Here is a 24,922-nt window from a genome sequence, read left to right on the forward strand (position 1 = left end):
CCGCATGTATGAGGGCCCGGTGCAATGCTCCGGTGGCATTGCTACCCCCAGTGCCCCCGTCCCGCCTAACCCTGTAGCGTTTGACCACGGGATCTACCCCTTTGACTTTGCACGGACGGGCTTTGACCAGTGGACCTCCCCACCCGGTTGTGTTAGGTCAGCCCATAGGAACACTTTGGAGCAACATCCGGGGCAGACCCACAGCAAGATCCCCTCCGTGTAGACCACACGCGTCCGTTTCCCCCCTCCAGGTGCCGGCGGCAGCGCCGTCCGTGAGGGGGGCACACCCCGGACACGCGTGCCGGGCGTTTGCAACCGCGACAACACTTCCAGACTTGTGAGAGGCCGCCGGCGCAAGATTTGGCGGCATGCTAGCCCCCGGAGGCCGCTGGCCACAGCCGTAGACGCGTGAAGGGCAATCCGCGTAGAGGGAATTTTTTGGATACTTCTCCATCACCAAAAATTATGAAAAAATACCATCGTTCCTATAGCACATGTGCCCACGTCGTGCAAAAAAAATCATGATTTTATCGCGCTCCGAGTATTTAGTAATATTGACGCCGCATCGTTACCGCAGAACGTCTACTACCGTGTCATCGCCGTCCGTGAGGGGGGCCACGCCCCGGAGACGCGTCCTGCCTCTTCGGACATGCCACCACACCACCCCGCATGTATGAGGGCCCGGTGCGATGCTCCGGTGGCATTGCTACCCCCCAGTGCCCCCGTCCCGCCTAACCCTGTAGCGTTTGACCACGGGATCTACCCCTTTGACTTTGCACGGACGGGCTTTGACCAGTGGACCTCCCCACCCGGTTGTGTTAGGTCAGCCCATAGGAACACTTTGGAGCAACATCCGGGGCAGACCCACAGCAAGATCCCCTCCGTGTAGACCCCACGCGTCCGTTTCCCCCCTCCAGGTGCCGGCGGCAGCGCCGTCCGTGAGGGGGGCACACCCCAAACACGCGTGCTGGGCGTTTGCAACCGCGACAACACTTCCAGACTTGTGAGAGGCCGCCGGCGCAATATTTGGCGGCATGCTAGCCCCCGGAGGCCGCCGGCCACAGCCGTAGACGCGCGAAGGGCAATCCGCGTAGAGGGAATTTTTCGGATACTTCTCCATCATCAAAAATTATGAAAAAATACCATCGTTCCTATAGCACATGTGCCCACGTCGTGCAAAAAAAATCATGATTTTATCGCGCTCCGAGTATTTAGTAATATTGATGCCGCAAAATAGGTAGGAGGAGAGATAGCTCTTATGTCACAAAAAAGAAGTTGTATCAAACCTTTTATGTCGGATCTAGAACAAACCAATCGGTATCGCCATCATACAACCCAACCATGGATCGTGATGCATATATATGCATATCAAATGCACGGTTGGACGTATGATGGCGAATCCGAATGATTTGTATTCAGTCGATGAACTGGTAGATGTATGCAGTCGATGAACTGGTAGATGTATGTAGTCGATGAACTGAAAGACTTATGCAGGGAAGGCGAGAGGTGGGCTATATATAGGGTCGTCTGGCTCACAAAGTGATTGTGGTAGTTTCGATCCAACGACTCACATGAGCTAGGAAGAAACACACCCTTGATCCAATGACTCGCAAGAGCTAGAAAGAAACACACGATCCGTGTGATTCTTCCTGATTGGTGGGATGCACATTAGTACCCACTCCGGACTCCGAAACCCTGATACTCGGAAAGAGTTTGTCCAGTTTGTACACGAAGTGCGTCCAGTTTTTGCCGTGACCCTCTCTACTCTTTCGCGCATCCCCCCTCTAAGTGACGGCTGCTCTGCCTTCCGTGGAGGGGGCCACACCACGGAGCCCCAAGACGGGCGTCTACACATGCCAGAACACTTTCACACATGCATCGGGACCCGTGCGATGTTTCGTTGGCATAGCTAGACCCCGAAGGCCACCCCGAATCCCAGTTGACCAGTAGATCTAGCCCTTTGACTTTCATCGGACGGGCTTTGACCGGTGGACTCTTCCACCTGGTTGCGATAGGTCAGCCCATAGCAACATCCCCGAACACGGTCTGGACCCAACCCAACACTAGATTCCCTCCGGTTCCACCGCACCCGCACCATCCCCCCCCTCTAATTGACGGCTGCTCTGCCTTCCGTGGAGGGGGGCCACACCACGGAGCCCCAAGACGGGTGTCTACGCATGCCAGAACACTTTCACACATGCATCGCGACCCATGCGATGTTTCGGTGGCATAGCTACACCCCGAAGGCCATCCCGAATCCCAGTTGACCAGTAGATCTAGCCCTTTGACTTTCGCCGGACGGGCTTATATAACCGTAGGAGGGCCACCGCAACACCTGGCGGCATTGCTACCCCCCAGGTACCCCGTCCCGTCTAACCCTGACACAGACGACCGCCGGGTCTATCCCTTTGACTTTCGCTGGACGTAGTTTGACCGGTGGACCTTTTCACCTTGTTGTCATAGCCCAGCCATAGGTACACCCCCAACACAGTCCCGGCACAACCCACCCCAAGATTCCCTCTGCGTCGGCCCGACGTGGCCGTTTCACCCTCCCCCCGGGGCACGGCGGCATCGACGCCCGTGAGGGGGGAGGGGGCACACCCCGGAGCCGCGTGCCTGCGCCTGCCACCACGTTTCCACAACCGTAGGAGGGCCCACCGCAACACCTGGCGGCATTGCTACCCCCCACAGGTACCCAGCCCGTCCCGTCTAACCTCTCCGTGACACGACGGAAGAAGGCCCGTGTGGGGGGCAATCGATATATGTTTTCTGTACATTTAAGTTAATGAAATTAGTATTGGAAAAAAATAAAAAATAATAAGAGAAAATACAAAAAATATAAAAATATTATTAGAAATCTATGCCTACGGCCTAGCCGTCGGCATAGCTACGGCCACGGAACGGTAGAGCCCTGGATCGATGACGTGGCATAGGGCGGGGATCAATGAAGTGGCAAAAACCATGGGCCAGGCCTATGCCGACGGCCTAGCCGTCGGCATAGAAATGCCACCCCACGGGACCGGCGAACGACGTGGATCGATGACGTGGCGGCGCGGCGGATCGATGACGTCGGCGTAGCTATGCCGACGGCCACCGTTAGCCCGTCGGCGTAGCCTGACGCCGTCAAACTGCCGTCGCCGCCCGGGTAGACGGGCCCACGTGATATGCCGACGGCCTGCTCTATGCCGACGGCCCCCGTCGGTATATTCGGAGAAACGCCGACGGCTTATCTATGCCGACGGCTCCCGTCGGCATAGATGGTTATACGCCGACGGCTCCCGTCGGCATAGATGGTTATACGCCGACGGCTTTAGTTGGGCCGTCGGGGTATGCCCATATATGCCGACGGGGGCCGTCGGCATAGATATGGCCGTCGGCAACTGCCTAAATTCTGGTAGTGATTTGCACATGCATGCGGTGTCGACATGCATAGCTTAATAATTGGCTCCATGCATTCGTTGCGTGAACCGATCCCCTATATAAAGGGCTCCATATGCCTCACTACTCACTCATCCACCACAGCTTAGCAGCAACCACCAGTGCCTTACACACTATCCATCAACAAACTCTAGCTGATCAGTTGCATAGCAAGCAATGGGGTGCTCTAAAACCCTAGTAGCTGGCCTGTTCGCCATGCTGTTCCTAGCTCCGGCCGTCCTGGCCACCGACCCTGATCCTCTCCAGGATTTCTGTGTCGCTGACCTCGACGGCAAGGCGGTCTCGGTGAATGGGCACACGTGCAAGCCCATGTCGGAGGCCGGCGACGACTTCCTCTTCTCGTCCAAGTTGGCCAAGGCCGGCAACACGTCCACCCCGAACGGCTCGGCTGTGACGGAGCTCGATGTGGCCGAGTGGCCTGGTACGAACACGCTGGGCGTGTCCATGAACCGGGTGGACTTCGTGCCAGGGGGTACAAACCCGCCGCATATCCACCCCCGCGCCACCGAGATCGGCATCGTGATGAAAGGTGAGCTGCTCGTGGGAATCCTCGACAGCCTTGACTCCGGGAACAAGCTCTACTCGAGGGTGGTCCGGGCCGGAGAGACCTTCCTCATTCCGCGGGGCCTCATGCACTTCCAGTTCAACGTCGGTAAGACCGAGGCCTCCATGGTCGTCTCCTTCAACAGCCAGAACCCCGGCATCGTCTTCGTGCCCCTCACGCTCTTCGGCTCCAACCCGCCCATCCCAACGCCGGTGCTCACCAAGGCACTCCGGGTGGAGGCCGGGGTCGTGGAACTTCTCAAGTCCAAGTTTGCCGCTGGGTTTTAATTTCTGGGAGCCTTCCCTGAAATGATCAATATATAATTCCATATATGCATGCTAGCAAAATTTAATAATTCTCACCAGAAGACATGTATTCAAGTTTCAGGTTAATCTCGCATGCAGTCGTGTAATAAGATTGAATAAGTTAGCCTCATGGTGTAGCCTTCGATCAGAACCAATATGAGGAATTGAATGTACTACTTTTTATTGTCGTCTTTGTTCTTTTCACTGAACGGAATATATAATAAGCATTTTCGTATATTTGTCCGATTACCTTTTATAAGTCAAACATGTTCTATAGTTTACGTCACGGCGGCATATGTTGAGCGATCTCGAAATCATTCAGAAAGAATTCTCTCAAAATTATGTGAATACATTGTTAGAATGCAAAATGTGCCATGCATTGTAGCAATCTCCAGAACGTGCATAAAACTTGAGAGTGTTTTTTCTAGCATGCACAGAATATCCCGTACATGGATCCACTGTCCGTTGTTGCTTGAGATTCATGCTATTTCTTTTTGTTATAAAAATTATCTTGTTTCAAAGTATTTCATTCTTTTTTTCTTCTCTTGTGACGAAGTCTATCATCATCTTTCAGTCAAGTGGCTCACGGTCACGGCGTATAGTTATATGGTGTTCAGGTCGATTTTAAATTGATGTTCGATTTTTTTTCATACATTTCTCGGATAACATCTCCCAAGGTACTTCATAACTTAAATATGATTTCTTTTCACTTTTAAATTGCAGGCACTTTTAAATATACTTGTAGTTCCAGTTTGAATTATATCCCTTCAATATTTATAACTTCATTTTAATGCCTAAAAATAGCAAACCAATCCAGAGCGAGGCTTAACTTTGATATGGACTTTTAAAATTTGTATTTTCATTTTTACAAAAAAATCAGGAGCCTTCTATTTTCTATACATATGTACTTTGTATATGGTGCCTTAACTCCCTATTTCAAACAAACAAACTCGGAGTATTACATAACAAGATCCAAAATGAACGCATATAAGTATATAATAGTGAGAATGGCGTTTTGGAGGCCGAGCTCCATGGAGCCCTTTATTTAAAAAAAACAAATTCAATTTTTTATGTTTCAAAAAATTCTGAAAAAATATGCGTATATGTAAGGATGTAACCCACATGTGTGTAAAAGTTCATGATGAAATACCTTGAATTGCGACCTGTACAAAAAAGACAAATTCATGGCCTGAGAGAATGAATAGTATCATGTGTTAAACAGCCTCAGATTTGTCTTTTTTGCACAGCCCTCATTTCAACGTATTTTGCCCTGAAAATTTACACAGACGTGTGTTATGCCTTCATGTATATCTGTGTTTTTTTCAGAATTTTTTGAAACATAAAAATATGAATTTTGATGAAATTTTAATTTTGAATTTGGAGGCCTCATTGGAGCTCGGTCACCAAAAGGATTTCCGTATAATAGTATAATATCAAGTTGGAATACAAATTTAAGTTGAAATGATGAAGCCATAGTGAGTTTGACTTCAAACCTCATAATTCCACTTTGAAACATATGATGCTTACCCGGAGATGCTTCGGTTGCTCGACAATGTACAACCCAAGTTTTGTGAAATTGATTCCAATTTTAAACACAACCCCTTGAGGCCATATCATGGTGCCATGCCAAATTTCATTTTTCGTATTTCATTCACCTTTCTAGAATTAAATAAAACAAATAAGTGCAACTAAGAGTTAGAATTTTACCAACTAAAACTTTTGAATTTTCCATACATCTCTTGGATTACACCTACGGTACTTAAGAATTTGAATATTACCTTTCTTCCAAATTGTAGGCATTGTTTTAATATACTTGTAGTTCAAATTTTAATTATATATCAACCATAAAAATCACTTAATGCCTAAAAATTAGCAAACTAATGCAAAAAATGCATAATTTTGACATGAACTTCGAGATGTTGGAAGTTAAATGTAGGAAAGGTTTGGAGCCTTCTGTGTCAATTTTTCAAAAAAGAAGGACCTTAAGCCTAGCTCAAACACTAAAATCTAAGAAGTTCTACGAGTGAGCGGTATGTGGTGCTTTTTTTTTTGAGAAGTATGTGGTGCTTGTCACTGGTAAAGATTTACCAATGACGAGTTACGCTTGTTATATACTGCCCGCACGGGACTTGATTTTTTCCCCCAAATCACTTGTCCTAATCCCCAATTGAGCATGCTGACTCTGGTGCCGCCTACTGCCTACCGCCACCAGCACCGCACACCATATCTTCCTCCGCGTGCCCCCCGCACATGGCATGGTCTCCATGCTCACTACTGAATCATGTGCCCCTCTCCCTCCTTGGTCTCCACCACCGTTGTCACTGCTCACCTCCGACGTCGGTTGATGCCTCGTCCCCAAGTCCAACCCGCCTTTGCCTCCTCGACCTCTTCTACTCCACCTTTGCCTCCTACTTCTCATGTCGGATGACACCACACTTCTTTGCCTTGTCAACGGACGCTCTCAGTGAGCGTTCCTCATCTACTTCTCATGCTTGCCGTGCTTAGGAGGTTCATGCATAGGTGCTTGTGTTGTGACATCATCGTGGATGAATGAGTAACATATCTGATATATTTATGTGTTTTTATGAATAACACCAGAATTGAGATGAATAATTGTGCGGCATCATGGATTAATATGCTTGTGGTATTGATATGTTTTAAATGAACCCATAAGATTATTAGCTTTCATGATTTAATATAACTAAATAAGTAAGTATGTGTAGTTTTATGATTTATTTGGACTAAAAAATTGATGAAGTGCCAAGTGTTAGTTGTTGTTCTGTGTTTTTGGCTTCAGGAAAAACAAAAGTTTAAAATAGCGAGCTATGCCAAAGGCATCAAACTCAAAATAAGTTAACTAGCGCTAGAACGCCGCTAAATGGCACTATATCCAACTAAAACAACTTAATTATACATAGGTGACATTTAGCGGGGCCTTGCAAAACACTACAAAGTTGCTATAGCTTACTATTTGAAAATTTAGAAAAAAACGGGTATTTTCCCTTCTAGTGAAAAATCCTCAAATAATGCGAGAGAAGTTTGTACATAAAAAGATAGCTGAAGCTAGAAGAGAAAACCTAGTGGGGTTCACAGCTCTTAGGCGGCGCTGTGGGGCATCAGGTCTCCTCTCCGGTGCTCTCGAACTCGTCCTAATAGTATACCTTTTGCGAGATATAACTTAACTTTTGCAAATAAATTCGTAGTCAAACTTTGATTCAAAATAAGAGGGTGTCTTGCATTGCAAGTTTGCAATGTTGTAATTTGGAGGGGAAAACGTGGAGTGGTGGTGTAATTGCTATTTTTTATGTGTGATGGAGGTGCGAGGAACCGAGAGATTTCTATGGTTGTCGAATTGAGTATTTTTTAACATAGTGCAGACAAATATGCTCATACATACATAGGCATGTAGACGCTATCCCTATGAGCATCTCCAAGAGACCGAGTCGACACATCATCTTGTGATTGACGAAGTCGACATAGACGTTTTCTTAATCTATGGAAATGTCCCCTCCAACTGAACGCACATTACCTAAATCCAGAAAAATGGGACCACCAATGTCAAGTTTAAGACATAAACCTTGGTGGGCCGGCAACACCATTATTTTCCTAACCATCCAACCATAGGTTGAAATTCATTATTGAGCGAAGGATATGGAACAGAGCTTACATAATATGACGCGGTAGCTTAGGGTTCATAACACATGTGACCCACTGGTGAGATAATTAGATAGGATTTGAACGTACCTATTGACACAAAATTATACACATGCCCTACTCATGATTAATCGGATAGGATTTGGATACTTCCCATAGCATGAAAATGTGCCCATACCCAATCGATGTGGGTCAAGTTTAAATATATCCATGTCTATGGGTAAAATTGACATCCTTATATGGAAATGTGGCTCTGAGTGCAGTAAAAGGCGGCGCAGCTCGCGGCAACAATCGGTAGAAATGTTCTTCCTTCTGAGCTGAGTTGACACGGGGAAAGTGAGAAGCGAAATGCCTCGACCGATGACGATCGTTGATTCGGTGACAAGTGGCCATGCAGGTGCGCGTGGGGGACGGCAACCGGGGGTTAGAGCATCTCCAGCCGCGCCCCCAACAGCCCCCCCCCCCGGCGACTTTTTCGGCCCCGGCGCCGAAAAAACGCCCCAGTCGCGCCTCCAGGACGCCTAAATCCGCCAGCTCGGCCCGTTTTTGGGCCTGGCGATCACAGGCAGAACCCGGCGCACTGGGGAGGGGGGCGCTCGGGGGCTCCGGCGCAAGGAAAAAGCATGTCTGGCCCACACCGTCAGGAGAAAAGTCAAGTCTTTCTTCCAGATTCGCCTCCCACCCCCCGTGCGCTCGGCCGCCAACCGGCTGATCCCGGCGCCGCCCACCGCACGCCACCGCTAGATAGCACGTCCCCGCCGGAAAAAGAGCATAGGTTTTGCCGAGGCAGCCCCTCCACCACCAGTTAGGCGATTTTTCCGGCGTTTTCGGTCGCGGAGGGGCAGTGTTGCTGCGGGTACGCGCCCACCGCGCCTGCAAGGTGTTCGGCGATTTGCCTGCCTCGACAATGGACTCGGACCACGAGGAAGCGTTCGCCGCGCTGCTGGAGGAGGAAGCCGAGGCCGACGTCCAGGAAGAGGAACATCTCATGGTCCTCGCCGCCCTCGCCGGCCTGCTGGCGAGCAATGAAAAGCCGCGACGAGGTGGGCGGATGAAAGCAAAGAATCGGTATCGTCTCGAAGGCTACTGCATGGCGACAAACATTTCGGCGTCGTTATCGGATGAGCCGAAAGCTTTTCCTCAGGATTGTGAATTTCATCTGGGAGTTCGACAGCTACTTCAGGTGCAAGAAGGATTGCATCGACAAACTTGGATTCACCTCAATCCAGAAGTGCACGACAACGATGAGGGTGCTTGCATACGTAGCTCCTGGTGATTCACTCGACGATTATGGGTGCATGGCTGAGTCTACCACCATTGAGTGTTTCTACAAGTTCTGACGGGCAGTGGTGGCAGTGTTTGGACCGTAATACTTGCGAACACCCAATCCGAAAGACACTGCTCGGATCCTAGCACAGTGCAGCAAGAGGATTTCCTGGGATGCTTGGAAGCATCGACTGCATGCATTGGAAATGGAAGAAGTGCCCATTTGCTTGGCAGGGGATGTACAAAGGCGCCAAAGGCTGTTGCAGTGCGGTACTTGAGGCGGTGGCCACACATGACCTCTGGATTTGGCACTCCTTCTTTGGTATGCCAGGAACTCACAATGACATCAACGTGCTGCAGTGCTCCCCTATCTTTGCCAAGCTTGTTGATGGTCATTCTCCTTCGATGAACTTCGAGGTCAATGTGCGGCACTACAACAAGGGGTACTACCTAGCTGATGGCATCTATCCGAGATGGTCTACATTTGTGAAGATTATCTTAAACGTTGTGTCAGGAGGCAAGAAGTCCCACTTTACCAAGGTGCAGGAGGCTTGCAGGAAGGTTGTTGAGCGGGCATTTGGTGTGCTCCAATCTCGATTTGCTGTTGTCCGGTACCCTACTCAGACCTGGTCGAAAGATCAATTGTGGGAGATCATGACTTGCTGTGTCATCTTGCACGACATGATCATCGAGAGCGAGCAGGAAGAGCCAGTGTTTGACACTGAACCATACTACAGGTAGGGTCCTCTATCCGAAGTTGATCACCAGCTACCGGCAACCTGGACTGCCTACCTCAGTATGCGTCAGGAGATCTGAGACCCATAGGTGCATCAGCAACTGCAGCAGGATCTGGTGGAGCACCTATGGAGGATCAAGGGCGACGCCTAGCTCGACGTGTGATGACATATGAGTTTTTATTTGTTGAACTATATATGATTTGTATTGAACTATTTGTTGTTGCACTATTTTGTTGAATTATTTAATTTTCTGTGATGAACTATGGGATAAAAAAATTATTTATGATGAGAATTCAACGCCGAACCACGCCGAATATGGGCCATTTCTCGCCGATATCGAGCCATTTTTTTATTTATCTGGGCTGAAAAGCGGCCGCGGCCGATATCGCCGCCTGGGGGCGATCTGATGACGACAAATGGATGCCCAACCGTCCCCGGCGTCGATTATATCGCCGGCTCGCTTCCAGATGGCAATTTTTATGCCTCCTGGGAGGCTAACGGTTGGAGATGCTCTTACTCCGGAGACTGGAGACAGGGATGGATCAGGGTCAGAATGTCTGACTCGCAACAACCCCCTGTTGATTGCCACTGACAACCATGTTTTTGTTGTTTCGCTGGCGCCATATCTTCCGCAATCGAATATTTAAAGTGCAAGGAGACAGGTCGGGCCCAATATCTGCACTTGATTTGCTCACTGATCGATCAGTACAGTAGCCAATGAGAATCCCTTCTCTGTGCCAACGTGCTATTATTGGCAACAAGTCGTCGATCGAGAAGAGAAACGAAACAAAAGGAGAACTATTTTAGAGAGACCGGAGCCAGGGTAGGTACACCGCGGTCAGAAGCTTCCCTTTTCTGACGATGGATCATGCTATGCGCTAGCAAACGTTAGTAGCAGATGTCTCTTCAGCGAGTACAGAAGTACAGATAAACCGGCGGCCACCCAACGGCTGCGTTGCAGATCGAGGAGAATTAGCAAGTTCGGTTGAAATGACAACACACCTCGCAGTCGCCCAAGCCCAACCATGCGGTGTGCACGCCCGGAACTTCATATGATTGACGACTAGAGGTGTGCACGAATATTATGAACGCGCCGTTTCCAAGCGCAATACTCCATCGAGAATTCGAGATACACCTCCCCATTGTCTCTGTTCGTCGGTCCCATTTCCTTAGCAGCCAGCAGTGGCCTTGACTCTGATCTTGCTCCCATCTCCATTTTCATCACAAGCTAGCTCATCCCGACGCAAGTGATACACTATATGTTTAATAAACTCTCTGCCTTGCCTCGTGTGTCCATTTGCATATGCATGCAATGACGACATGCATAACTTAATTAGATCCATGCCTGCGTCCGTGATGCCCTATATAAAGGACTGCATATGCCTCACTACTCACTCATCCATCACAGCTTAGCAGCAATCACCAGTGCCTTAGACACTCTCGATCAGCAAACTCTAGCTCATCAGCCCTAGCTAAGCTTGTTACATTTGTTGCCTAGCAAGCAATGGAGTACGCAAAAACCATAGCTGGCCTGTTCGCCATGCTGCTCCTTGGTCCGGCTCTGGCCACCGACTCTGACCCTCTCCAGGACTTTTGTGTCGCTGACCTGGACGGCAAGGCGGTCTCGGTGAACGGGCACCCATGCAAGCCCATGTCGGAGGCCGGCGACGACTTCCTCTTCTCGTCCAAGCTGGCCAAGGCCGGCAACACGTCCACCCCGAACGGCTCGGCCGTGACGGAGCTTGACGTGGTTGAGTGGCCTGGTACCAACACGCTGGGCGTGTCGATGAACCGTGTGGACTTCGCGCCGGGGGGCACCAACCCGCCACACATCCACCCCCGTGCCACCGAGATCGGCATCGTGATGAAAGGTGAGCTCCTCGTTGGAGTCCTTGGCAGCCTTGACTCGGGAAACAAGCTCTACTCCAGGGTGGTGCGCGCTGGGGAGACATTCCTCATCCCGCGCGGCCTCATGCACTTCCAGTTCAACGTCGGTAAGACCGATGCTTCCATGGTCGTCTCCTTCAACAGCCAAAACCCCGGCATCGTCTTTGTGCCGCTCACGCTTTTCGGCTCCAACCCGCCCATCCCAACGCCGGTGCTCACCAAGGCGCTCCGGGTGGAGGCCGGGGTCGTGGAACTTCTCAAGTCCAAGTTCTCCGCTGGGTTTTAATTCCTGGGAGCCTTCCCTGAAATGATCAAAATATAATTCAATGTATATGTTTGCTAGCAAAATTTAATAATTCTCAGCAGAAGACGTGCATTCAAGCTTCTGGTTAATCTCACATGCACTTCTAATAATATTGAATAAGTTAGCCTCATGGTTTAGCCTTCAGATCCAGTATGGGGAATTGTATGTACTACTTTTTATTGTCGTCTTTGTTCTTTTCATTGAATGGAATATATGATTAGCGTTTTCGTATATTTGTCCCATTACCTTCATAAGTCAAACATGTTCTAAAGTTTACGTCATGATGGCATGGTGAGCAATCTCGAAATCATTCAGAAAATATGCTCTCAAAATTACGTGAATACATTGTGACAATGCAAAATGTTCCATGTATTGTAGCAATCTCAAGAATGTGCAAAAAACATGAGTGGTTTTTCTACCATGCACAGAATATCCTGTACATGGATCCACTGTCCGTTGTTGCTTTAAGATTTATGCTATTTTTTTGTTGTACTAAAAAATTATCTTGTTTCATTCATTTTTTTCCTTGTTGCGAAGTGTATCATCATATTTCGGTCAAGTGGCTCGCCACTTAGTTATATGGTGGACCTCCATGCTCACCCACAAAGGGGGGATTGTGCTGTTCAAGGCGGTTCTCTCGGCCATGACTATTTATGACATGCTTTCTCTATATGGATCTGCTGCAATTGGTTTTCTAATGTCTCAACAAAATGATTAGAGCATTTCTTTTGCGTGGATCTGAAGAAGCCAAGGGCAGTCATCCCCGTGGTCAGTGGCGGAGCTACGTTGGGGCTAACCCGTGCTCTGGCCCGCCCTGCCTAGCTGAAACACTGCCTAAATAGCTTGCCAAGTGGCCTGACCCATCTCTTTTCTATGCTTTCTTCTTCAGGCTGGCCCTCCCAAGGAATCCACTGTAGCTCCGCCAGTGCCCGTGGTCTAGGAGCAAGTGTGTCGACTGACAGAGTTTGGCGGGTCAGTATACACAATCTTCAGTGGCTTAATCATGCTCTTCGTGCCTGATGGCTCTGGGTGGACGGAGTGGGTTCAATCAGATCTTGATCCGAGATGAATGCAACTACTTTAGTGCAAACTCATGAGTTGTTTCTCGCGGCTACGCGATGTGAAGTTGGTGATGGGCAGGGGGCCAGTTTCTAGCATGATAGGTGGCTACTTGATCGCAACCCGACATCTATAGCTCCACATATGCGGTCGCTCGTCCATGCGCGACGGTCCGAATCCAAAACTATGGCGGAGGCAAGGCTGGATAATCGATGGGTTCGTGACATTCATGGGATTTTGTCCGTACAGGCAATTGTGGAGTATCTCAGCCAGTGGGCCGCAATTCAGAACATGTAGGCATTTACTTTAGAGGTGGATAAATTCTCATGGCGTCTCACAACGAATGGATGATACTCGCTGAGTTCAACGTACAAGGGCTTCTTTTTTGGTTCAATATAGGCAGACTATGCAAATTCCCTGTGCAAGAACATCGCTCCACCCAAGGAAAAATGCTTTTGTTGGCTGGTCGTGCATGACAGATGTTGCACCTCCCCGACCTTCTCGGTTATCTCTCATATCTCTCTACCCTCTAATGTACCTAGATAGATCATCCCACCTATCTTTATATCTAGATCTACAACCCCACATTAATATCTCCACCAACCAACGTCCGACCTCCACCCCCTCCCCTTAACTACGTTTTCTTCTCCCTTCCCATCTCACCCTACCCTAGGTAGATATCCCCCTCGTGGAAGGTCTCCTCAGTCACCCAAGTTTTGATCAACTGAAAAAGCTTTATTTTAATTATCGTCATCTTTGTCGATTGGAATTAAATGAATCGTGTAATGCTATCATGACACTGACTGTATGCGATGCACAAACGTGGAACTATTTGCAATCAGCCATCGAGTCTTCATTTGACGAATTTGTTCATGTATTGTTTGTGCTACCGACCATCGAGTCGAGGCAACATTTGTTGCTCGATGTATATATTTTTAAGAAATCTTAGGGATCGATCGAGCGATATATCAAAGTTGGCAGTATGAAGGCGATCCAACCTCACTTATATTTGAAACATCATTGAATGAGTTATTTGCTTTCGACGAGTGAGATATAGTGTGAAAGGGCACCATAACTTGTGACGATGGGGTTTCATGGCAAGTTATACACGGTGAGGGACATGAGTTGTTGCCAACCAATGGTCGAAATAAGAAGTGGGACATGGAAACCCAGAAGCAGAAGGGGTGGATTACGTAGAGACTGGACATGAAGAGCCAGAAGCAGGTATGTGAAGCACATGGGACAATTTGATCGGAATGGTGCCTTAATTTTCTATTTCAACAAATATAAAATCCAGTTATTACAAAACAAGATGAAAAATTAATGCACATTTAGTATAGTATCACTTTATAGTTTAAATTTCAAGTTGAAAGAAACAACTCCGAGTTCGACTTCAAACCTCTTTTTTTTCTGAAAGCTACGATGCTTCCTCGAAGATGCTTCAGTTTCTTAGCAATGTACTCCCTCCATTCCATAATGTAAGACGTCTTTTTACACTACGGTAGTGGTGTAAAAAAACGTCTTACATTATGAGACGGAGGGAGTTCAACCCAAGTTTTCTGAATATTTAAAATTCTAAACAAAACCTCCTCAACTCATATGATGGCACCATGACAAATTTATAATTTTTTAGACTTCATTTACCTTTTGCTATTGAAGAAAAACTAAATGCAACCTACTATATGTTTGATTTTTTTTCATACATCTCTCTGTTAACATCTCCCAAGGTACTTCAGAATACAAATATGATTTGTTTCTCTTTTAAATTGTAGGCACTTTTAAATATACTTGTAGTTCCAATTTGAATTATATCCCTTCAATACCAATAAATTTATTTTAATGCCTAAACATAGGAAACCAATCCAAAATGATGCCTAATTTTGACATGAACTCTTAAATATTGTATTTTCAGTTTTTGTAAAAATTAGGAGCCTTCGGGATCAATATTTGTACATATGTACTTCATATGGTGCCTTAACTCCCTATTTAAAAAAATAGAAAAATCGAAGTATTACGTAACAAGATCGAAAATGATGGTATATAAGTATAGAATAGTATGATATCATGTTGTGATACAAATTTCAAGTTGAGATGACGAAGGCCTTGTGCGTTCGACTTCAAACCTCATAATTTCACTTTTAAACCTATGATGCTTCCCCGGAGATGCTTCTGTTTCTAGGCAATGTACAACCCAAGTTTTGTGGAGCTGGTTGAGATTTTAAACACAACCCCCTGAGGTCATATCATGGTGCCGGGCCAAATATCATGTTTTTGATATTTCATTTACCTTTTTTAAAATTGAACAACAAATTAAAAATTTAAAAACAAATAAATGCAACTAAGAGTTTTAATTTTGCCAACTATTTTTTATTTTTCATACATCTCTTGGATAACACCTACCATGCAAGGTACTCAAGAATTTAAATATGATTTCCTCCCAAATTGTAGGCATTGTTTTAATATACTTGTAGTTCAAATTTTAGTTATATCCATTAAATACCCTAAAAATCATTTAATGCCTAAAATTTAGCGGATCAATTGCGAAAAATGCATAATTTTGACATCAACTTCGTAATGTTGGAAGTTAAATGTAGAAAAGGTTTGAAGCCTTTGGTATATTAGAAAAAATTTGGACTTTAGCCATAGCTCAAACCCTAAAATCTAAGAAGTTATACATTGGGCAGTATGTGGTGCTTGTCTTTTTTTTTTGTGAGAAGTATGTGGCACTTGTCACTGGTAAAGACTTATCATGATGAGTAGCCTAAAATCAGGCCGGCTGGTGGGCTAAACGTGCCAGTGGGCTGACCCGTTTCCTTGTTGTGCCGTGCCTGGGCCAGGAGTGCGGCACGAGTGACGGCCCGTGTATTAGGCGTGCTTGGGCCGTGGCGCTGTCTGGCCAGGTTTCTCATTTCAATGGGCCTTTCTGATCGCACGTGGCCTTCTCCCTGTCTCTATAAAAAAGCTCTTCCATTCCCAGCCGTCAGATACAGTGTGTCGGCGTGTGGCGAGTGGCCGACGTACAGGCCGTCGCCTCCTTCCACATCCGCGGCGAGCCGCCAACGAGGTACCGCTATTCCCGCCGCACAGCTCTTGCTTCTCGTTTGATGTCTGATCTGTTATGTATGTGTTTCTGTGTGTGTGCCGAATCTTGCCCTAGAGTACTGATGAAATTGTTAGTCGGACCTTCTCTGATATGTTTACGGTTGACTAACGCTGATTCTAAAGCCCTAGATGAATTTTTATCACTGTCGCGTCCTTCTTGATTGATCTAGTTTCCAATCTGAGTATAAACTTTCTCCGACGGTTCTCTACTCTGAACATTGGACTGAAAACTTAATCTGTGAGTATGTACTCTGCGAGTTGTATACAAGAACACTCATTCATCACGTATTTTTATATGAAGTAAATATGACACTCAAAATGCGACTAGTGTTTTTTGTTTACTTGCAAGTGAAGATGTCTCGTTGTGCTTCAGGTGGCATCAAGCAAGGGCAATTCAGTTATTCATGGGAGTCATTAACCAGTGATGACTATCGTTTATACTTGTTGAACTGAAACATCAAATTTAGCTTTTGGTTTCTGGATTCCCATAATGTCTATTCACCAGAGTTTCTAGCACCCGGCCCAACTTGTATTTCAGAAACTTGTGCGTCCCTTCATTTCGCATTTAGCGTTGTTGCATTTCAGGATTCACAGAGTTAATACATCGTTTTCTATTTGCTGCATATGTTCATGTTTCAGTGATCCACGACCCATTTTAGATAGGACTCATTTTATCTCAGGGTCATCCTGGATTTATTTCAGTGGCCCCCGTATAGTAATCTTGTTTGGAACATAATTCGAGATTAAACTTCCTTGTTTCAGGAAAACAAAAAAAAGGGATGTAATTGAAATTTGATGCACCGCGGAAAAGCGAGTTACTTGCCCTGAGCAAATATAACGTTAATGGTAAGGATAAAGCAATTACAGTAAGAAATGATTATCCGAAGCCCCCTGTCCCTTGTTTTGAAATCACTGAGGATTTTGATTTGGAAAAGGTTGAGGAGGTATGATAACTATCCATCTGTGTGATATTCCTCTCGCCTTATTTTTTCTTTTCCAGTGCTGACTCCTGACATTCTCTCTTTCAGCTTATGCTAGAAAGGGATATTAAGATCGCCAAGTCCATGGCAAATGACATAATCATCCCAGACCCTGCTCCCAAGGTTTGTGTTACCTTCATTTACATAATTTGATTGATGACTCATTCCATTACATTAGTTATTGGGAAAAGTATATTTTTCATCCCTCAATTCTTTCAAAAGTATAGAAATTATCCCTCAACTTTAAAACCAGGAAAACATAGTCCCTCAATTGTTGAAACCAGATATTTTTAGTCCCCCGAGTTGCTTTTGGTGGTTTGGGCTGACATGGCATGGTTTTGACTATTGACCTGCCACATCATCGTCCGTCTCAACTTCATCTTCTTCCTCTCTCCACTCTCTCTCTCTTCTCTTTCTCTCTTCCACCCTCTGAACTCCCACAGCAGGCTTGCTAAGGTTGGCCGAGGCGCCCAACATTTGCGTGTGGCTGACTAGCTAGGCTGGCAACATGCTTTCTTGTTTGTGCACCTAGCTAGATGTGTTGCCGGCATGCTTGTTGTGTTCGTGCGTACGGCGCCATGTGTATGCCTAGGACGTCTGCCGCATGAACGAGGATGACGGTTATGGAATCATGAGGCCGAAGTGCTGCTTCTCTGCTCTCCGACGAGCTAAATGCCTGAGTGTATGGTGTGTTGGGTACTCTCCGTGCTCTTCTCTCTATGATTGCTGTGAGAAGGGGGACGAGAGAGTGCGCGAGAGAGGAAGTGAGGTGGGATTAGGAGTCGCTTTTGTGACTTGGATGGTGACATGGCGGTCAAACCCAGATGACATGTCAAAGTTTTGGTCAAAACTAAATCTGAAACCACTCAAAGTAATACAAGGGATTAAACTTATCCGGTTTGAGAAGTTGAGAGACTAGATTTTGCTGGTTTTGAAGTTGTGGGACTATTTCTATACTTTGGAAAGAACTGAGGGACGAAAAATATACTTATCCCTTAGTTATTTTGTTTAACCCTGTAATATTATAGGGTACTTAAGTCTACTGAAACAATATGTTTGTTGTTGTCATATATGAACCTTGGATAGGAACATGTGGATTCGCATGCCTGAACCATGCTAGCTTTAGATCCCCTTACTTTTCCTTCTCTCCTTGTTGGTGCCTCATGTTTGGTTTTATCTTCAGTGTACACCAACTTGCTTGCGTTACAAGGTTTTGTTGTTTCAATTGTTGTCAGCACCTCCATAGACCAAAAGACAGTTTATTTTGTGGTGTTTTTAGTTGGATAACTGACGCCTTTCACCTTTTTCAATTGTGACGGACTCATCTAGTGGGTGGGTGATGCCTTCTTGGACATATATGCCAAATTGGAGCACATCCTTGTAAAGGTTAGTGTCCGGTGCTTCCTCCAATTTTTCGAGAACTGTGAAGGCCAGGGCATGTCATCTTATCTTACCATCACCGCACAAACCTTAACCTTCATTGTCAGTTTCAATGCCCTGCGATGTGCAAAAGTCGTATTGGAGGGCATGGCACCTGAGCTCTATGGGATGCACGCCAATCCCAACTGCATAAACAAATATGGATACTTCGTGCTCCATGAAGCTGCTGAAAGGTTCTCTGTTGACATGATCAAGCTGCTTTTACGCCATGGTGCATCAGCCAATGTGCGCACAGTTGGCAATGATGTCATTGAGAATCTACTCCCGCAGTTGAGAATACTTGTATGCATAAGTATCTAGAGGACAATCTGGAGTACAATCTTTCTCGCAGCCAGAATCATCTGGATTATGTCTACAAGCTTATTCATCTACTGTGTCTACCTGAAATGGTCTGTTTCACTTCCCTCCCAATACGAATTACTACTTTTGCAGCATGACGTAAAGAGTAACTATGGTCATACCATAGAACCCTGATAGGTTATAATGAAATTAGTGATACAAAGTACCGGGCACTCTTTCATCTCAACTTGTCAAAGAAAGTAAAGTTTTCATTTGTTAATCCTTTTTCTCTTACTTCATGTGCAGTGTATGTTCTTATAGTAAAAGATAAATTTTCATCAATAAAATATACAAAAACTATTGCTAGTAATTACTTTGATAGGAGGAAAAACAGTGATATATAGAATGATTATTCAACATTACTTGCTTCATATGAATGCTAAATGGACTTAGGTTTTTGTTCCTTGTTGTTTTACAGAAGATCTTCTTGGACACAACTAGACTGCTTGCAGAGAAAACAAATAATGTACTTCAAGAGCTCTGCAATTACATTGAGGATGGAAAAATCATCCAGTCTGCTGTTCTACTACTGGCTGCTCAAGAGCAGATCCGTGGGGGCAGTTCTTCCAAGATAAATGGCAGTAGTAAGAAAAATGGGTTTGACCTTATCAGTAACTGTATAATGAGGCTTTCATTTTCCTTGAGATGGGAGAAAGGTTCACATGGAATGGCACCGGAGCTTCTAGAGGAAAGGAAAGCACTTACTGATTGCGCATGGCTGCTTGTTGATGTAATTTCCTATGCCGGTGAAAATCTGTCTGCATACATTCAAGCACATTCTGAGGTAAGCATTTTTGTATATTGCGGCTGCAGTGACTCAGATGCCTTTTACTTAATAGTTGTATTTTTACTATTGTCAGTTATGTTGTTTAAAAAAATACATGCCCTAGTCTTTCTTTTCATGGAAGCACATTCTGATACTATGTGCGAGAATGCTTTAGTTTGTGAATATTTTTTCAAGAAGCGTATTTCTTTTCTCTTGCTCGATGCTATATATCAATTTAACATTTTCTCTAATATTTTTATCACTAAATTATGTTCTTGTTAATTGAAAAAAAATCTCAAACCCAAGATGCTACTTAGATTCAGAAAGTTTCCATCCACTTCACATCGGTTTGTTGCTTGAATAGCTGAGTCTTGCTCTAATGTTTAGCCTGTCATATAATGCGATGAGATTCAAACCCCTCTTATTTATAAACACTCGGGAAAAGTGATGGCAGAGATAATGAAACAAGAGAAAACAACTGATAGGAGTAAAGCCATTGTCATAGTTATTTTTATGAAATGTTCTATGTCAAAAGTATTAGTAACAAACCAGCCTGTTATTAGTTATCCATATACTCATCCACATCAAATCCCCTGTTTGGCTACTTCTTTCCTTTAATCTTCACCATAAAACAGACAAACAAACTGTAAGAACACCTTTTGTGCTTTATCTTCTAAGACAGTGCTTGATATTATTATATTGCAAAGGAGATTGCTATACGAGTTCATGATAGATACAATTATTGATGATTTCTGCATTGAATTCACTCACTACAACTGGAAGGAGCATGTTAGTTCCTTTTCCAGTACCATATGCATTTTTGTCATGGAAATGCGAATCTTACAATGAATACTTAATGCATGCATAAATAGTGAAAACATTGGTGACAGAAACACTCGATTTCCATATTAATATTATCTGACATGAGCATAGTATATTTTCTTGGCTTCACTTATGTCTATTTTCTGGTTTTGTCACTGCCTTGTACTCCCTCCGTAAACTAACATAAGAGCGTTTAGATTATTACTTTAGTGATCTAAACGCTCTTATATTAGTTTACAGAGGGAGTATCATTTTAGCAGCCATATCAACATCAAGTGTTTGGTTAATGTTGTTGCATGGTGCATGGATATAGAACATGTGCTTGTGTTATTTCTCTTTGTTTATTTTCTGGACGCATGTCAGATGAATTGGCAGAAATGAGCATTTTCATATTCTTATGGTGGCAGTTGTGTGGCATGATTCCCAGCTCCAAAAATTCTAGGTGCTGGAGCTGGGGTATATTAAGGTCGTTGACATGAGCTTTCTTTATTCATGTTAGACTAAAAATTTATGCGTAAGGTACTTTATTTAGCCTACAAACTCTAGGTCCTCCAAGAAACAGGGAGTTGAAGCTCATTACAGTAACTTGTCTGTGGCCCCGGAGGACAGTTCAATGTAGTTCAACAAACAATTCCATATTCTTATGGTGTATGCAATTTATGACTAACCTCTTTAAGTTTGTCTGAACTTCATTTGGATCATATAGCCTGAAGAAATTGACACCTTTCTCTTTGGGAAACCAAACAAAACAATTAAAGTGATTTGAAATAGTTGGAATTTGAATAACTGTGATGTGTAGTTAAATATACCGAAGGGCGATGCAGTTCTTGACTCTTACATTTGAAGCGCCTAGATCATAACATGTACTCCCTCCGTCCCAAAATTCTTGTCTTAGATTAGCCTAGATACAGATGTATCTAATACTAAAACGTGACTTGATACATCCATATTTAGACAAATCTAAGACAAGAATTTTGGGACGAGGGAGTACTTAAATACACAGAACTTGTGGAAGCAAACAGATTATGCTTTAAGCTAAATAATATACATTAATCTAGGTGAATCTGAATATGTATATTATGTATGCAGTTCATGAAACCTAGTGAAATGAATGCGATATCTCTTTCTGCACACTTATTGCCATCCAACTCATATTCCACAATTGCAGTTTTCTCCTCCAAACAATTCTTTCCATCATCTCGCTGCTTACAATTGGTTATATAGTCGCTACATTGTATACACAGTAGATCTATGTTAGCGATGTATTGCCTTATACAGCAGCTTGTATGTCATGTAGGTGCCCAATGTGGAGGTCTTTCAACACGTTTCATCTATCCTCAAGGAGTATGGATTTTGCCCCACTGGAGATCCCATGGACGCTGTAAACCTGTACTACTCTGTGTATTACTTCACACAATAATTTACTATGTGAATAAATGGTTATTTTTGCTGATTATTTTATTTTGTCTTCCACTTATTGAAGCCAGCCTTATGACTGCAGAAAGTCAAACGGAGAGTCATGCAAAGGTGTGTCAGGCTCAAGTGATTATTTTTACATTTAACAAACTGAGTCTTAATCTCTCCCCTTCTTTTTAAAATGTATAATAGGGCTTACAGATGCAAACATGGCAGTTATGGAATCGGCCAATCTGGATGCTGCAGAGGAGAAGGTAAAGATAATCAAAACTGGGGTTGATCTTGTTTTGGATAGACTGATGGTGTTCAAGAACGAATGATACCGTGGCAGCAAAAAGAAACAAAGCTATAAGAATATCCCTTTCCTTGTTCTTTTTATTTTATTTTACATCAACTTCTTTAATAATATGTAAAGAAGTAAAAATTTCCTAAATCGACAAATCCCATGAACGCTGTCAGATACATAATAGAATCTTCATTAGCCGTGTTTTCTTGATTTCTGACTGTACTCATCTTTCCCTAATCTTGAGCTCAGGTCACAACTGTTGGAATTGACAATCTCTCCCTTACGGCACGGCAGCACACCAAACAAACACAGGTAACCCATTATACCTTAATACTGATTTTGGTTTAGCAGTACCAAGCAGCTTTGCCTACACAAATGGGTTATTAACTAGAGCACAAAGTGATGGTTTTGGTGCTGCAAAGCTGGGCAGCTTTGTAGTAGCGAATTCAGCCATATTCATAGAGTACAAGCATTCGTGTTCTAATGTACTTTGGCTACTGAACCTGGACAGGTTTAAGCTGCTTCTATTGCCTTATTAAATGAGCTACAAAACATCTAAATTCTGGCCTAGAATACCTAGTGTGTTTTCACACACATGTATAGAAACTAGGAGTACATGTATAGAACTAAATTCTAGCTTTGAGTTGGCTCCAAATACACATCACCTATTGCAATGGCACGGCATTCCAACTATTCATCTCTGCATCCTAATGTGTTTCCCATTAGTTTTTTTACCAAAGAATAGGGGGTAAATGCAATAAAAAGTAGTCTTAATTAGCTTAATAAAATAGCTGAAATGTGTAGGTTCCAAGTAACATCAACATTGGGACTTCACCAAGGGGGCTTTTTTTTGACCCGGGCCACAACCCCTTTCCATTAAATGCATAACGGAAATACAAAGTTCAACATACAGCGAACACCGGCCCATTAAAAGCGACTACCGCATAAGGAACCGAGAAAGGGGTAAGGCGAGATCAAAGCATCACTGGGAAACCCACTATGAGCACTCGTCATCGAGCAGCCCATCGCGGGACGAAAACCCAGTGACACCTAGCATCACGCAAACCACTAGACCTAACCAGTTCAAGACAAACTTCAACAGGGAACATAACAGTACTACAAACGCCCTGTTCGCAAGCAAAATACAGGGGAGCATAAGACCCTCGCGCAGGAATGCAATCCACCAAACGGCTGCACACATTTCCGAAGCTCTATTCTGCCTTGTTGGAGTAGGCTCATTTCGTCGCCGATGGAGGTGCAGAAATCCTCATCATCGTCGAGGCATTCGATCTCAGCATCTTAGCTCCGCGCTCCATGGACTCTCGATCCTCACCAGCCATCAAACCTGCCCAGTATGTCAAAAAGCCACAAGCAGCGTAAACCACATTAAAAGGACTTTTAAGAGATTTATCTTCAAAGGTAGCCTGATTGCGACTGGTCCAAATTGCCCAACAAATAGCTGCCGAACCAAATGTATAAAACTTTGCCCCATCGGGAAGGAAAATGTAGCACCATGAGAAAAATTGCTAAAGGTTGTTTGGACACAGCGATGTGCCAAACACACACCCAACCGTCCTCCAAACCACCCGAGCAACAGGACAAGTAAAGAAAAGGTGCTGTGAGGTTTCCACCTCATTGCAGAACGAGAATTTGGGATTTCCTGCCCATTTCCTTTTCTTCATAACTTCTCGAGTCAAAACTGCATCTTGGAACAATTGCCAGAGAAAGATTTGAATCTTAAGGGGGATTTTTGCTTTCCATATCCATCTGAAATCACATCCCGCCAGGTTTCTTTCCGCACCAAGGGGGCTTGCACGCACATTATTGTTATTTCCAGATCTGTTGCATCTGAAATTTATTTGGTGCCTGTGAGAAAAGATTCTGATAGAAGAAGATGCAGTGTAATATGATTGTTGGAGGCAGTAACAAAGCATGCTTCAGTTGCGAGTTTGTGCCATGCATTGTGCTGGTTCAACAGCTTGTTATGTTGCTTAAGCATGCTACTTAATTACTACACTGCAGTAACATCATTCATATCTAATGAAACACCAATGTTGTGTATTGGTCAACATAATACTCCCTCCGTAAACTAATATAAGAGCATTTAGATCACTAAAATAGTGATCTAAACACTCTTATATTAGTTTACAGAGGGAGTACTCAAGCGAGAGGTGCTGGCTGGAAGTATGGATGTTTCTATTTATTTTTTATGATGTACCTCTAATGAACTATGTGACAGGCCGTGAGAAAGAAAGCAGGCGGAGGATGGGATCCCACATATACAAAGAGAAGTTTCTTCCCATGCTGGAGATCAGTGTTACAAGATCGGGTTCCTTTGAAGGTGTATCCAACCTATGCAAGCTCAGGTCTATCACTGAGTAACTCAATAGTCAATGGATCTACTCAAACTCCAAATCATAAACTTGGTCCAGTCCGGAGAATCTCGCCACTTACAAGCAATAATCAACCGAGAAGGTGCTTTATAACGGTTGCTAGTGGTGCAATCAGGCTCTTGAAGGTGCTAAAGTAGAGTAGAAAGGTATGTCAGGAGTTTTGTCTCCCTCTCCCAAGTTTTCT

The 24,922-nt window shown here is 44.7% G+C and overlaps 2 protein-coding genes and 1 pseudogene across 2 annotated transcripts; all 3 read left to right on the forward strand.

Moving 5' to 3' along the window:
* Positions 1-3,513: 3,513 nt before the first annotated feature.
* On the forward strand, positions 3,514-4,536 carry LOC125528227 (oxalate oxidase GF-2.8). Its single transcript, XM_048692724.2, is given in 2 exon segments — positions 3,514-4,257; positions 4,259-4,536. Coding segments are annotated over 2 exon segments (699 nt in total). The 5' UTR covers positions 3,514-3,594; the 3' UTR covers positions 4,295-4,536.
* Positions 4,537-11,321: 6,785 nt separating this feature from the next.
* Positions 11,322-12,366, forward strand: LOC125528226 (oxalate oxidase 1-like; annotated as a pseudogene).
* Positions 12,367-17,075: 4,709 nt separating this feature from the next.
* On the forward strand, positions 17,076-24,875 carry LOC125528225 (meiotic drive suppressor JIEYAO-like). The gene is made up of 8 exons (XM_087519496.1): positions 17,076-17,240; positions 17,325-17,399; positions 18,606-19,105; positions 19,474-19,839; positions 21,941-22,032; positions 22,127-22,170; positions 22,252-22,313; positions 24,585-24,875. The coding sequence occupies exons 3-8, from the start codon at positions 19,001-19,003 to the stop codon at positions 24,873-24,875; spliced, it is 960 nt and encodes a 319-aa protein (XP_087375622.1). The 5' UTR covers positions 17,076-17,240; positions 17,325-17,399; positions 18,606-19,000.
* The last annotated feature ends 47 nt before the right edge of the window (positions 24,876-24,922 follow it).

This window comes from Triticum urartu, chromosome 4A, assembly GCF_056163025.1.
Source record: "Triticum urartu cultivar PI428250 chromosome 4A, HENAU_Tu73, whole genome shotgun sequence".
NCBI classification, from domain to species: Eukaryota; Viridiplantae; Streptophyta; class Magnoliopsida; order Poales; family Poaceae; genus Triticum; species Triticum urartu.